This window comes from Terrapene carolina, unplaced genomic scaffold (assembly GCF_002925995.2).
Source record: "Terrapene carolina triunguis isolate 2854851 unplaced genomic scaffold, T_m_triunguis-2.0 Scaffold120, whole genome shotgun sequence".
Lineage (NCBI taxonomy): Eukaryota > Metazoa > Chordata > Testudines > Emydidae > Terrapene > Terrapene triunguis.
Genome location: NW_020664471.1, coordinates 9,385,429 through 9,402,092, shown reverse-complemented (window position 1 = coordinate 9,402,092; position 16,664 = coordinate 9,385,429). Strand labels below are relative to the sequence as shown.

Here is a 16,664-nt window from a genome sequence, read left to right as displayed (position 1 = left end):
GGTATGGAAGGTGGCTCAGGGCTGGGGCAGGGGGTTGGGGTGTGGGAGGGGATGCGCATCACTAATTCCAGGCAGCAGCACTGGCAACTTGCAGGTCACACTTGATATTAACCATTCATTTTTAATTATAGAAGTTTTAATATATGGTTAATAAATTATTACAGGTTCTTATAGATCAAAAGGTTGATTATAGCCATCTATAGTACTTCAACAGATGTGCTTACAGCCACCTCTGTAACATTTCTCATTTCTGTAACATGCTAACAACGTCTATTAATCATTTATTAAGAATATATAATTTCTAAGGGTTAGTAAAAGTCACAGTATATTAAGCAGATATCAATATAAAGTGTGAGTTCTTTTTAAAAACATACAGATTTGGTAGACCACTCAGCTTTTACCAGCAAGCATGTTCACCCCAAAAGTTAATGGATATTTTAAAAACTTCAGTGCACAATCATGCATCACTGCACATTGCTTCCAGTCCTTGCTACATCCCTTGCAGCTTCAGCACGCTATGAGTATGTCTGCACTGCAATTAAAAGCCCACAGCTGGCCCATGGCAGCTGACCCGAGCTCCCGGGGCTCAGGCTCAGGGGCTGTTTAATTGTGATGTAGCTGTTTGGTCTTGGGCTGGAGTGCGGTCTCTAGGACACTGCAAGGACAACATTTAATAAGTAATGACTCTCTCCTCCTGTCCTTTTCAAATATCTACTAAACTAATGGCCTGATTATAAGAACTGGTGGGACACAGCACCTCTAACATTCAGCCCTCACATACTTTAATAAACAGAATCATCTTCTCTCTCTACCAGTTCCTCCTCACGTGAGAGCCCTGCATATCAGCCTACAATGGCTCTGGTTAAAATGTCTGGGAAATAGTGGAAGCTGTAGTTTTTCCTCACAGATTTTAAATTTCTGACTCTTAGAATGGGCTTCTGATAATGTAATGGGTGCAGCCACATGAATTATGGCAAAAGTAAACGCTTTGCCTACACTCTCTATCTGCTAGTTCCCAGCTGAGGACTGCAGCAGAGTCAGTGAAGGAAAGACTCTGTGTCATGTACTCTAACTCCCTCCTCCCCTTGCAATGACTTCCTCTTCACTATCTGGCTTGGGGATAAAGGGCCAGATCCTGCTCATCTTGGAATCAATTGGAGTTTTACTATTAACTTCAACAGGAGCAGGAGCAGGCCCAAATGAGATAATTGATCATCTGTGTTAACATATAAATATGTTATAATATAACGTAATAATATAAATATGTCTGTGTGAGTGCTTCAAGAATGCACTGGAAATGGCCACAGTAATAAGAATCATATCATTTTCTGAAAATAGCACTGGGGGTTTAAGAGGCCAAAAAGTGAACTAGAATCAATGTTATTCTGAGGCAGCCCAAAAGCAAAGCTAGAACCTTCCTGCTGCTTATCATTCTATCCTAATTGGCACAGTTGGAAATGTGAAGTGAAGAGAAAGTTAAATGTAGAAATGAACTGAATTTAATTATTCAGAATGAGAATATTTTAATATTACAAGACTATGAATATGCAAAAGGAAAGAAACAAACACTAGTGGGCCCTTTGAACAGAGTCAAAAGAAGCATTATAATAATTGTTTAACTTATAAATATTTGGGAAGTTGCAGTGTTGGGAAGTAGCTTTAATACTTCTGTTATTCTACAGTGTTGTGGTATCAAAGCCAAAGACAGCTGTCCTAGGCACTGACACTCAATGGAATAAGAGACAAAAACAAACAAACCCCCAAACCAGAAGACTAACAAACGGGCAACTGCTGGGAAAATGGACCCTTGTTCATCTAACCAAGGAACAGTGGAGTCCTTTAAAACATCATTTTGCTTATATTTTCTGATCTACTTTTTACACCATACTTCATGGCATCAAATTATTTGGATAAAACCTGCTAAAAAGATTTATCCCTCAATTCTGAAAGAATATAGTGGTTAAAAACAAGGTTCCAGATTATTTAGTCTTGGAGACCTAAGCCCTCTTGTCTACCAAGGGAACAGATAGAAGCCACACAAGTTTCTCCACACTGCCCTTCCACTATGCCTCAACCCTATTCTGAAGTGACCACAGTGAGAAGTTTGATCTTCAAGTCATTCAGTACCCAGACCAACTCTGTTGATGCTGCCAATTATGACTTTTGTGGTGGTGGCAGCTGTCACCTGGGAATTAAACTGAGATTACCAAGTAATTTTACCACCTATCTATCAGCAGGTAATGATTTTCAATCACTGTAAACCTGCATGGGATTTGAACCAGTGATTAAAAAGGAGGGAAAGTGCTGTATTGTGGAGCCACCCCACTGCCTTTAAACATTTAACTCTCACCTATATTCATTGGTAGGGTCCCGTACATCTTGGGTTACACCAGAAATGAGAAATGGGTAGATGCTAACAAATATTAGCCACCCAGAGATAAAGCCCAAAGCTGTTTTTTCCTCCATTTCCCCCTCAGGCTCTCTAACAGAGATAAATTTATCACAGTTTAAAAAAAAAAAAGATAAGTATTAAATCTTTAATGTCCCAAACTCTTTATTTGTACATCAGCATTGTCCATAATGTCAGCATCACTCTGAGAAAAGAGCTCCTTAGTTAAAGAATCCTGAAAGGACAGCAGGGAGGTGGGGAGTACATAATGCAACAGTGCTTTAACAATGGTACATGAGTGTCTGAGGTTTCAAGCCCACTACCCAGTATTTGATCTTAGCAATAACATTTCATGCAAAAGCATGCAGTATAGCCCCTTCCACTCCCCTCTGCTAAATGCTGATTGCCATGCATCAGGATGACTGAATGGAAATATATTATGAGACTGAAGGATACCTCAAGGTTATTAGGCCTAAAAATGGACCTACCTTGACATTTTCCCCATACTGAAGGCCTTACCTTAAAGAGGGACATTCACACTGAAGCAAACTTGAAAAGAGAGAACATTTATACAAAAAGAAATTTACTTGGCCAGTAATTTCCTGTGTTCCCTTTGCTATTATTTAAGGATATTGTATTTTAAGAAGGGTTTTCTTCCCCAAAGCCCAACAGTGAAGTCATAATTCTGCATTTATGACATCACAGTCCACTGCCATGGAAATTACAGTGGTGCCAGAAATGCAGCATTGTGACTTGACAGCAGAAGGACAAGAAGCCCTCATTAAAAAGCACAAATTTCTTTGCTCATTAGCAATCAATGTAAGGAAATAAATCTAAAACATGGGAAGATTAAAATGATTTATATTTCAGTCCAATATATTTGCAAGTTTTTTCCAGAAAGAAAGTCCCTCTTTAAGGATTCCAGCCACATTTCATTGTAACCTGACATTTGCAGCAGCAATTTAAAAATAAACATACACCTGGCTTACTGAACAAATTTTCAGCGGCTCTCCATTGAGGCACCTACAAAATAAGCATGTTTTGTATGTGCAACTTTGCATGTTTGTATGTGCAAATAAGGCAACTGCACACGCAAAGGGCCTACTTGCAATCACCATTTATTACCCAATTTTCACACATTTGTGGGCATGCAGAGAAGTGTTTGGACATTCACAGGTGCATTAATGAAGCTCTGCTGAAGATTTTAGTAACTTTTCACTTGTGAAAAAAAATCACTCATGCACAGTTTCTCCAGTCATAGCAAGTGCATTGGCTAGTTCTAAAATTTGGTATTTGTGGGGTAATTTTATTTTGAATCTTTGCTGCAGCACAAAATTAAAACAAAATACATTGCTGGCATCCTTAAGACAAGACTTATAAGGAGGAATAGATTTAGGAAGAAAGATTTAAAAGAATGTAATATATATATACTGTGACTTCAAGAATGATAACTAAGGGGGACGGGGCTATGATAACTGCTTATGATTATTTCAAGGTTGCAGATACTAAGAAGTGATAGCAACTCTTTAGGGTGGTTGTGAAAATGAGCACAGGAAAGTTTTGGCTAGCCAGAGAAATCTCTTAACACTGAGGTCTGTTATACTGTAGAACAGTCTCCCAAGGGAAGTGATGCAAGTGTTGTCATTAAGAAAATATAAAACTGGATTCAAATTGAGCATACATAATTTAATAACAATATTTCTCAACTATATGGCCCCTTCATTGGAGGATATCAAAGTGCCTTATACAGGTGGGTAAGTATTACTAGCCCCATTTTACAGATATGAAAACTGAGGTATGGAAACTCTAGGTGATTTGTCCAGTCACACAGTTAGCCAGTAGAAAAGCTGGTAAAAGAACCTAGCTCTCCTCTCAGTCCTCTCGTTCCAAACTCTAGACATAGTGCTGCCTCCCAGAGCCTTTAGAATTACAGACTGAACAGACACGCATTGGGAAAAATATTCTCAACAACACAACAATGGTGGTAATGGGTAAGCCTGCAAAATGCAGGGGATTCAGATCAGATAAACCAGACTCTCATTTGGCAGCACTTGCTTTTATTCCACATTGCCATTTACAATCCTACCACAGCAGAGCAAGAGATTACAACTGGTCTTTCCCATCTCTAATTTTTATGATTCTAAGACTGCAGATCACTTTTGAAGCTTAACAGAGTTGATGACAGCAACCTTTTATATTGGTAAAGTTAGAAGTTATAATGGTGTGGAGGTTGAAAACAATGTGTTGCTCTGTGAAAGTTGGGTGTTCACAGCAAATCACCATAGTACAATTATTTTGTTAGCTCCATTTTTATACAGCCACATTAAAAATGGGTTGCTACAGGCACTGATAAAACCATCACAGTACCATACTTTGGTTTCATTGCCAAACAGATACCCCATAGGGTAAACATTTGGTTTACTAAGCATTGTAGTAGTGTCCAGCTGAGAGTTCCTCAACCTTTTCAGGGTGGTGACCCCTTATTCGAAGGTAAAATTTTTCCAACCCTCTTAAATGTATTCTAAAAGAAGGGATAAAAAGTCTAAGGGGTAACCATGGTAAGTCTATACAATTTATTTGTGGATGTGTCTAGAGAGGATGACAGAGAATACTGTCTATACTCGTTCATTAGCCCGTTCATTTATAAGCCGACTCCCCAAGATGGATAAGTAAAAATAGCAAAAACTGTATGACCCTTTCATAAGCCGAACCTATATTTCAGGGGTTGGAAAACTCTGGCGCCCAGCCCGTCAGGGTAAGCCACTGGCGGGTCGGGACATTTTGTTTACCTGGAGCATTCACAGGCACGGAGCCCCCCAGGCAATATTCAATTCAATGATTCCATAGAGTTTTAAATCATCAAATTTTGGTGTAGACCCGTTTATAAGCCGACCCCCGCTCTTTGATGAGTCACTTTTTTACCAAAAATATTTGGCTTATGAACGAGTATATACGGTATGTGATCTGAGAGGGAAAGATTTTCTTTACTTTAGATTGCAACAAAACTTTCAACAACTTGCGACCCACCCTGATTGCTTTTTGTGACCCATCCCCCAGAGGCTGTGACCCAGTGATTGAGAAACGCCAATCTTACTTAAGTAGTAATTTTACTGTGTTCATGTTAATTATACAGGAAAAAGAAGAAAGAATAAAGGGCTGATTTTCAGAGATGCTGTACATCTGAAGCTCCAACTGACTTCACCCAGGTGAGCTGTGAATTTAGGGTTAGAACTTTCCCCCAGCTTCAGTGGGCAAGTGGGACTGGGCTAGAGTGGATCCTGGATCATAGTACCATTATTTCCTTCCCCCCAGACACACAAAAATCGCTTTGTGGATGCTTCACTATTTGATGGACTGATGTGTGGGAGGTGGTGGGTCAGCAATGCAACCACACTGGAAATCCATGCGACTTTTGTGGACAAATGAATGCTTTTCACCAATTTTCTCATTCACAAAGTGAGACCCCTCCTTTTGGGGAATGATCTAATCAAATCAGATTAATGGGCAAAGGCCATGCTGCCATGCAGCTAGAGAGGGATGGAGAGCAGAAAGCCAGCCTGGATACTTGAGGCCTTTGTGGTTCTTGGGGGATTAGCTCTTTCATTGTTGGAAGCCTCAATAACACCCTACGGCTGGAGATAGGAGAAAACTTGGCGTCCCCAAATGGAAGAATCCTAGGGTTTCGCTAACACAATATGGGAGTATTGTGGCTGGTGGGGTGAACTGTCCCTTAGCACTTATTCTGGAGGACAGGGTTTAAGGTTGAAAGTGCAATTATAATCATCTAATTTGTCTCTCTATGAAAAGCAGCAGGGATGAATTCTATGACACAAGAAAATTCAAGAAGTTCTTTGAAACTCAAGCACAAGCTTTCTAAGAATAATGGAAGTAAACCTTAAGAGACACTATCAAGGTCACCAGGCCCAAGATTTAACATATCCTTCCTCCTTACCTCCGTTTGCAAAATCCATTTAATTTCTATTATTTTCCCCCAAAACAAATGCTTCAGTACTATTTTTGCTTTAAAAACAAACAAAACCTTATAGCATCCCTATGCAAGAGAAGCACCTAGAGAACTAGAGCAGTAAGCACACTAAAGGAATTCACTTTACCTGCATAAGCGTGGATCCCATTGCCCTTCCCTGACCCACAACTATGCTACACTCTGTGTCAATCTTAGTAGTCTGTTGCTTAGCCCTTCGCTGATATTGCTCTGCCAATGGCTCCCCCTGTGCAAATGGCCTTGGAAGGGTCTTCTGTGCCTGGATGATTTTCATCCCAAGGCTGAAAGCCAACGATAGTTTAGGAAAGAGATATGCGTTTTTAAGCTTCCAAGGGATCATTAGAATCAATAACTTATTTTGAAAATGATGGAAAATCCTTGACAATATCCTTTTAATTTAGAAAGGTAATTTACTTGGGTACAACCACTGGCTGAATAAACTTTCATAAACCTCATTGGAAGCTGCACTTCCATGAAAGTTGCGGAGTTGCTTGTAACAGGCATAAATCATATTTTCTGTGATGGTGTAAATACAGAAAGGCTGGCTAATGAACAGCCATGCAGCTGCTTCTTACAAATCCAAGTGGAAGATTCAAAGATCAGTTCTAATGTCTGGTAGAGCTGAAAGTGACATACTGGACCAATGTAGAAGAGATTGGGAGCATGACCATTACTGCATACACCAGATATTGTCCTTTCTAATAGCTGCTACGGTTTCCTCTATCACTCTGCAGAGGGATCTTTGCCCTCTTTGAAACAGGGACTGATCCAAAGCCCAACAGATTCAATGGGAGTCTCTCTTGGCATTGATATCAATGAGTTTTGGATCAAGCCTACAGCAAGCACAGCAAGAATAAAAGCCAGTATGGATTGTGACAAGTTGGCCAATGTTCATCTGGTGGGTCCTGTGCTTTTCTTGGTGTGGGGGGGCTAAGAAGCCACACCTTGCCACTGCTCTTGGGCGCCGAGGGCCCCACTATTGGCCCAGGAAGGTGGTAGAGGAGGGAAGCGGGGGAAGGGTCTGGGTTTGCTCCTTGCTCTGAGTCCCAGCCCCTCTTAACCCCTGTGGGTTTCTTACCCTCTTCCTCCTTGGGTGGGGTTACCCTTGGTCTTTAGATGCTGGGGGAGGCAGTCTCCCTGCCTTGCCGGGGAAGGGTCTCCCTTACTTCGGTTCTCTGGTCTCTCAAATCTCACACACCTCCAAGCTCCAGTCCTCTCTCCTTTCTCCTCCTGCTCTGACTGCCTGAAGCCAGGGGTTGTATAGCAACCCTCCCTAGTTTACAGGGAACCACGCTTTAATTAGCCTAGGGCTTATACATTTCCCCTCTCCCACTCCAGTATCACAGGATGGAAAGGATTGTCAGGAATTCTCCCACATTTCTAGGGTTTCTGGGGTAACACAGGTATAACTGAGTCAGAATTTACTCTAGATATTTACTCAGAATTAGTTCTAATGCTGATGCCTCAGTCACCTCCTTTGGCAGATTATTCTACTGACCTCAGTGTTTGACCATTTTTCCTAATGTCTTAAGTTTCCTTTTTTTTTTTTTTTTTTAAGGCCTTTATTTGTAATTTTATTACCCATAATTCACTTAAATCAATATCCCTCTTTTCTTACTTCCTCAAGTATCTATGACACAGGTAGATAGCAAAATCCCCCTTAGGCATCTTAGGTCTTGGTCAGAAAACAGCTGCACACTTGTGTAAATATGTGCCTCCTTTGCATAGGCACAACTATATATGTGCATGCAAATCTGGAATTTTGATGCACACACGACTAGATAGGCATTGTGTGCATTTGCAGCTATGTGCATTCACAGTGCATGTAAATGTGTGCCTATTTTCTGACTACAAATCAGGCCTCTTGGTTCAAAGGTGTTCTCACTATGTTAAGTCTTCCTACCCTCACTGTTGTATATCAAGCCCTTTTATCCTTTTACATTTTTAGATGACATTCTTAATCAATCAATATTTCCTTCACAGAATTGCAAGAAGTTAAAAATTGTAGAACCTTTGTCATGGTTGAAAACAATCAAGTTTATTAAACTGAATCAAATTTAAAGAGGAATTCTATATACTTTCCATTCCATTTGTTTTAGTCTTCTGTACTTTCTCCCTTTCATCTTTTATTGAATGTATGTGCAATCTTTCCTAGATTGATGTCCATATAAAATATTCTTCTGGATTATTTATGAAGATATTACATTTTATTGGCCTAACACTGACCCATCTGAATCTCACTGGATGTACCTCCGACTTTGAGGTTGCACGGTTTATAATTGTGTTCTCATTGTGTAACCCTTTTGTCAACACTCAATACAAGTCACAATTTTCTTTTCCAAATGATATCACTTTTCTGATTAAGAGGTGGAGTAAAACTTTCAGATGATCTTGCCTGGGGATTCTAATAAAACAGGGGAAACCAAACAGGTGCAAACCTATGGAGCTGGTACAAAATAATCACATAGTGTAATTAATTATGCATGGTGCACTTTCAGAGTGGGGAGATGCTAACTGTAAGAATTGATAGAGACAAGTTAGAAGAGAAGTTATCCTTGATATACTTTTTACTGAGAGGGAGGAACAGATTGAGAACGAGAAAATAATAGACCAGACTAAAAAATTTTGAATTCACCATCGTAAGGAAAGGTTTCACAGAAAGCAGTTATACAAGGCTACTAGGTTTCAGGAAGGCAAAGTCTGGAGAACTAAGAAAGCTGGTGAATAAGGTGTGATGAGAAGTATGGAAATCCAACACTGTGATAGCAGCCTGAAGGATCATAAAAACCAGCATAATTAAGATGCAACATACAATTACTCCTACAAGTAAGTATTTCAGGAGCCACCAGTTGACACTCTAGCTTTACAAGGAACTGCTTAGAGACCACCAACAAATCTCAATGGAAACAGAAGAGGTAACCAAACAAAAATATTAACAGTGATGTAAGGAAAAAGGAGCAAATATGCAAAAGGAGCTAATGCTATCAAAAGGGTGTGAAAGGAAATAAAAATGGCTTTTGCAATATATTAGGAGAGAAAGAATTATCAGAAAGAAAGAAGGCCCATTAACATATTAGGAGGGATTATATCAATGATCAGTCAAAATGGCTGAGATACTGAATTCCTTTTGGTTTTTAAGAAGAAGAAAAACAAAAATTCATTTGGACAATTAAATAATGAAGATCTTGCAAAATGGCTATTGATAAAGTAGAGATAAGGGAATAGCTGGAAAATGTGAATGTATGAAAAACTACCAGTAGATAATATGCATCCTGAGGTATTAAGGGAAAATAGCTGACAGAAGTACTGGATCATTGGCAATTAGTTTCAGAAATCGCTAGAGAAATAGGGAGATATTGGTGGCCTGGGGTAAAGCAAGTGTGGATTCATTTAGAACTTTAGCTTGAGTTCTGGTCAGTCCATTACTAGAAAAATGTTGACAAACAGGACAGGTTTAGAGAAGAGCAACAAAAATGATTATGGGATGAAAGGACACGTCTATGTGGAAATGTTAAAAGAGCTAGATATATATAGGTTGGCTAAACCTGGACTAAGACTTAACAGTTTACAAATATTTGATGGGTGTGAACAATGAATAGGAAGAAATTAAGGAGGAGAGTACGAGGGGGTAAAACTTGGACTAAATTGGATGAAATTAGAAAAGGGAAGATTTAGATTTAGGTTTTGAAATATTCCTATGAGTGAAATCTATTAGGTAGTGGCATATTCTCCCAGTGAAGTGGTGAAAGCCCAGTCACTTGGGATATATGAACCTTCACTGTTATCCCACAGAGGAAAATTCTGCATAGACACATGGGACAGACTAGATGACTTAATAGGTCTTTTCTGCACCTAATTTTTACGACACTTGGATTCATTGGGCCCAATGTTTTTTAATATCTTCATAAACTCTCTGAAGAAAGACACAAACAGAACATTGATCAGACTTGCAGACAAGACCAAACAGTACAATAAAGAGGGAACAAAATTAAAAGGAGCATGAGGGTTTCCAAAGCTTTGGCACCCAGTGGAAAATAATATTGTCTGATTAGGTATAAAAGTACCATACTTGCAGTGCTATAGTCAAGAGTCTGTTCTTTCTTTAGACTCTAAGCCAATGTTTTCAAATACCTCATCATAAAATTTGCCATACATATTCTTAGCCCAAAAGTTGACATTTTTGTAAAATATAAATACATCTCATTTGTTTGGTGATTTTCATTTAGAGGAAGAAAAGAATACTGAAAACTATTTTGCCTGGGTTCGGTTGCTTTAGCAAGAGAGGTGGATGTTTATTTACATTTGTTAATTTAAAATATGATACTTTATTATTACTTAGATAGGTATCTGGACATAACTAGACCATTAAACATTTTTCTTTCCTTTATTGGTTTTAGTCCTTAATGTTGTTTTATTATATTTTTTTATTTGATGTAATCAGGAACTTTTCCCCAAACATCACAACCACAAAGGTTTACCAAGGTGGGACTATTGCATAGTTCCTACTGAGAATGTATATAACTTGAAGCACATTCTTCAGACTGAGATATCCATAGAAACTGAGGAAAAGCTTCAAAATAGGATCTTGGGCTCTCTTCAGTTTGCAGAGAGACTGAATACAAAAATGTTACAGTGTATTCTAATCTGACACTTACCTTCAGAGGAACCAATACCAGGGAAATCTCTTCAGCAAGGCACTTACTCTGTTATTTCAACTTCTAATTTCTGCACCATGTGCATAGTTTCTTAATACAGCAAAAGAAACCAAGAATTTTTAACCAAGTTATCTCCAGAGTTTACTCAAACTGCTACTTACAATCCGAGGTTTGAAGGGTGGCTTGATTTTCCTTTGTTCTAGAAGAACCCAGTCAATTTCCTTAAAGAACGGATGCTGTTTAATCGCGTCCTCCCCATTTTGCGACGCCACACAGCCTAGTCGCTTATTTGGGTTTTTTGTCATGAACTGGGGAAAGGAGAAGTTACAAAATATTAGTGACATATGGTTGATAATTATTTGCAATCCAACCACACATTCTCAGTGCAGCTCCTTGTAAGGATACTCTCTAGAAAGGGCTGCATTTCCTGCCTGAGTGACAGGATTCCCTCTAGGGGTTAGAGGTTCCAGGCAAACTCATCTGAGACTCCTACCTGTAAATCTCATGGGAAAAGGCTCCCTCAAAAATTTCAGGAATATCCTAATTTCACCTGGCTAGGAACAGACTCCCTTTCAGTATTTCTACTTCTACTTCCAGTGTTAGACAAAACTGGTAAATGCAGCAACAAACTTATTAAACCCTCCAGAGTCATCTTCAGGATAGAAGTTCAGGGAGGCTATTATGTTAGCCACTCTGGTTTGCTCTGCCATAAATATGATTTTAGATTTTTAACTGTTAATTCAATTGCTTTTCTTGAATTCATAGGATCACAATATGGATGCTCTAGCACACATGCTGGAGATGGAAGAAAAGGTGCAGGGACCTTGTCCTTAGTTCCCAGCGTTCCCGCAAAGCATGTAGGCATAATGTATTTGTTTGCACTGGCAGTGCTAGGAGGACACTAAGTCACATTCTAAGCAGCTGCCAGAGGGAGTGTAGTCTCATCCTGGAGTGGGTTGGGGCCTGGCTCTGTACCCCCTTACACAAGAGCCAGTACACAAGAGACTTGGCTGAAGAGAACATAGCCTATGACTATTCTCTCCATGTGTAGCAAAAGCTGCCGATAGTGAGTTCTACTCAGTGCCTCTTGAGTCATTATACCTGCTCCTGGCCTCTGCAGGTATAATGCTGCCAGGAGGCCTCTGCATAGGTGCTACCCCTCTCTCCCTTGCTCCCAGTAAGGGCCAGATTCTAAGAGTCATAATTAAGATAATAAATATTTCATGACCATGACGTCTATGAAAACAATATGATTCAGGGTGTTCCCATAAAAAGTCATGCACTGCATGTAGTCACACCCATGTAAAGTGGATATAAAGCACTACCAAAACAAATTCTGTGTGGCTGTAAATGATACTGGAGAGAATAAGGCCCCATGGAGTTTGTCACTCCGGCCAACATGTGAGTGAGCTAGATTCTTCCATGAAATTTTACATACTTGTCTCTCTATAGATGCAGTGTAATTGAGTATGGGAGAGTGATCAGGGTTTTAAAATAGTTTAACACTATTAGTTAAATATTATTAATTGCAAATTTTTGAGTTTTGCATTTTTTCCAATTACCAGAGCATCCTTCCTCATAATTTCCAATGGCAAACAACCAGCTTCATGGATATTTTGGTGCTTTGTTATCTTTACAAATTCTTAAGCCAGTACTGGCAGCTTTTTAACAGTATTCTGATAGAAAATAAACTTAATGAGAATTAACATATTGACTTTTCCTTCTATTTTAAAACTAAGGTTACAATCTTTGCATTTTTTGCCAGCACAAAGCCATGACCTTTGCTCATTCTTCTGCCCCAACAACCTTCCTTAGCCAGAATAGATCCCGCAGCAGAATCATACCCAAGGAAAATAGGTTTTATTTCATATAATCCTTTCAATACCTTTCTCCTTTGACCAACACATTTTCACAACAATATGGTTTTATTGTTTCTTTATACCATACACATAAGACTATTTTGGACAGCCAAGGACAAACGTGGTTATGTCGGGTGGAAAGCTGCACATATACATTTTCCCTTATCTCCAGTATGCTGGCCAGGGCAAAGTTACACAAACATCTGTGCCCCAGCTATTGGCTCCTGTGGCTTCTCCCATAAATACGGTGTAGTTTTACCTTGAGCGATCTAGTTAACTTAGAGAAAGTGGTCCCCACAGATAAAGCAGTAATTTCAAATAACCCTTTGCAATGAGCATGTTGAGAAGTCCCAGCCTTTCACTTATTACTGAAGCAAAGAGCTTAGCAAGGACTGATGAAAGTATTAGGCATGTGTGGGTGAAATATCCCTCTGTGCTGTACCGACCTGGTAGCCCTGTGCCAGTGAGAGGAATGGGGGTGGTGGAGAGGATGCATGGGAGCTACAGGCAGAAGGAAAGGCACAGTGGTCAAGAGGTCAGAAGCACTCCATCTTTACGTTGGGAAGTTCCGCTCTATATTGGAAGCAGGCTAGTATGGAGAAGATGTTGGGGGAAGCCACAAAGAAGGGCCTCTGGATCTCTGCTTACGCAGATCCAGTTGCAAGGTACAAAGAAAGTGCAGTGGCTGCTGTTCTAGCCTATAGGTAGGAGATGCTATAGCAGCTGCAGAGTGGAGGCAGTGCAGCCCCATTTCATGCCCCCAAGATGTGGGCTGGAGTTTGCAAATGAGAGCATATACACCCACCCACCCCCAAGCAGGACAGCCACATATAAAGTCTCAGGCTCCATGGAGGTTTAGAGAGTTTTACCCTGATATGAATAAACAGTGTATCTGCAACTATTTGAGCTACCAGGTTACCTGTTCACATGCTTCAGGAAATATGCTGAGAGATCACCAACAAGGGAGAGGAAAAACTTCCCCCAACAGCATAGTATTACACGGCTGGCCAGGTGCATGATGTTTTTCGTTGCACCTTCCTTTTAAGTACTGGTACAGGCCACTGTCAGAAACAGCAGATAGGACTAGACTGCTGACTTGTCTGAACTAGGATGAGAACTTCCATGTGCCTTTCTCTTGAAAGAGCAGTAATATTTTACATCCTTGTCATGCCTTTCATCCAAAGTGCTTCACAAACGGCAATATGACTGAAAAACAGCCTCTACAGTGGAGGAAGACAACGGACCACTGCACAGCATATTCCATAACCATGAGTGATAGGGAAAAATTGGCCAGGGGCCCTGGAGCAAACAAATATTCATACAAATATGGCAGTGGGATCGTTAACGTCCTCCACAGAGGACAGGGCATTGTTTTTTACAGGATAATCTGCATAGACTGCTTCACAATTAGGGTTGCTAAGCCTCCAGGATTGGAATTAAAGATTAATCTTTAATGAAAGATTACATCATAAAATGAAACCTCCAGGAATCTATCCAACCAGAATTGGCAACCCTACCTCACAATGAACTCACATGGAAGACAGCTTATCTGCTTCAGAACAGTGACCATAAGAATATAAAAGTGACTATTTTATTCTACACAGATTCTCATATTGCCGCCATCAACTAGTATCTGAGCACTTTCCAGTAGTGAATTAAGCCATGTGACTAACATCTGTCACGTGCTGTTTGTTCTCTCTCATTCTCTCTCCACAGGGAGAAGTGTGTGTGCAGTGAAGTTTGTTTTGGTAGGGTTTTGTTTTGTTTCCTGTAAAATTTATTTCAGCTGCTAAAGAAGCAGTTACTGCAGCCCTTAAAATGGTCTCTCCCAATGAACATGTGACCCATAGCTGGATCAGCAATTGATAGGAGCCTAACCTACTATCTTCTGAAAGGTACAGTGCACGTCTTCCGTGCAGTACATTGTGGTTCCAAACAACACATCAGCCATCCCAAGGACAGCACTTCCAGCTTGGTCTTAAATTAAAGTGAGCTATTTTCACTGTTTCTCCAGGTTCCCCAATAGAAGGCAAGTCTCATGTCAGTAACTGCCTGTATTTTCTCCTAGGGGAAATAAAAACAATTTTTATGAAAGAGACTTTGTCAAAGGATGATGATATACTGAGAAAACCATAAAATGCATTCCTAGGTTCCTCTGCTTTATTTCACACACAGGAGCAGCTAAGTGACTGGGAGAGAGAGGAGACCAGGAACCAGCCACAGTGTACCCTGGAGAAGAATAACATGGAAGCCATATGATATGCTTCTTGTACTGTGTAATCCAGATATCAAAGCAATAGAAGCTGGTCTCTGTCTATATCTGGTTCTACCCTCATGCCAGGCTGCAGGCAACCAAGACATCAGCACAAGTATTTTTTTTTAAAGTGCAGGGGATTAAGATGCTACTAATTAGTGTAGTTTAGTATTCTACCCCACAACCTAATAGGACTCATATGTAGATACTGAGGGTGAAGAGACCTGATGAAATGATACCGATGAAAATATTTTAAAAGTATTTTTGATGTTTGCCATAGTCTGTAATCTCTTAAAAGGCTGAAATGGACATTATCCTACTGCCCCTTTTGTCCTTTTTCCATGTGATAAATATCAATTCATTTCCCCTCTATTTTCTATGGAGCACAAGCCAGTGCAGATTATTTATCTCCCAGTTTGCTAAAGCATCGTTGATGATGTAATTGTCAATACAATTACAGACTAAAAGAACCTTCCTATCAACCGCCACATGGCGGGATGGTGCCAATGCAGCAGGAGAACCACATAAAAAGTCACAGGATCACGTCTTAGCTATTGCCTTTTTATTTTAATTTCTTGAGGCTGGATCCTGCTCCCAGTGAAGTTGATGCCAAAACTCGCAATGATTTAAATGGGAGCAGGACTGGACTCTTGCTGACATAGTGGTAAATTGAAATTAATACCATGGGCTCAACGCTCAGTTACATTTAAGCACCTTTGCACCACTCTGGCAGTGTAAAGGGGTCTTAGTGTAAATGAGAATCTGATGTTGTAGGTCATGAGCCTTAGGCAGTTAGGTGTTTAACAGACAAACTGTCCAAGGTATTTAGGCACCTAAAGAAACAGATGGGCAGCCAGTGGGATTTTCAAAAGCATCTCAGCAGATTAGGTGCCTACCTCCATTGAGATCAACTATTTAGGTGCTTTTAAAGATCCGACTAGGCACCTATCTGCATCTTTAGGTGACTAAATACCTTTGAAAATCTGGCCCTGTGTCATTTTTGAAAATGTACCTTAGGTGCTTTTGCAAATTTTACTGTTGGAATGTGAAGAATATTTTCTATCAGGTCAATTTTAAAGTAGGGTCAAATTTAGAGCTGAAACTATCTGATCATCTCCTTTTAATTTCTAGAACCAGCTTTAAACGCAAGCAAGACAGATTAATAGGCCTCCATAGTTCTGTAGTGACTCAGCGATTCATGGCCCTATTCCTCCAACTTTGGTGACCCAGAGATAAGGCGCACAATACAGCTTCCCATTCAGCCATCCCCTCACTCTGCAGGAGCAGAGACTGCAGCAAGTCAACTTCCCTCTTCTGATACTAGATACTAGACACAGAGAAGGTGGCATAGGAACCTGACCAGCAGCTTGGGAATCCTGAAATTTGCAAGACTAGTACTGAGTGCCAGAAGGAATGAATCTCATACTTTGTCATTCAAGGAGAACAAAAGTGCTTCATATATAGTCACAGCAAGGAATAGAGACCTTTGCTGGAATAATATGGA

General features: G+C 40.1%; 1 protein-coding gene across 1 annotated transcript in view; it reads right to left on the bottom strand.

Moving 5' to 3' along the window:
• The window catches only part of PRKCE (protein kinase C epsilon), a 431,438-nt gene that overhangs the window by 13,447 nt on the left and 401,327 nt on the right, over window positions 1-16,664 (bottom strand). Inside the window, exons 13-14 of the mRNA XM_029911742.1 lie at window positions 13,353-13,407; window positions 11,209-11,355 (exon numbers count right to left, since the gene is read on the bottom strand). Coding sequence (XP_029767602.1) covers window positions 11,209-11,355; window positions 13,353-13,407 — 202 coding nt within the window. The remainder of the gene's footprint in view (window positions 1-11,208; window positions 11,356-13,352; window positions 13,408-16,664) is intronic.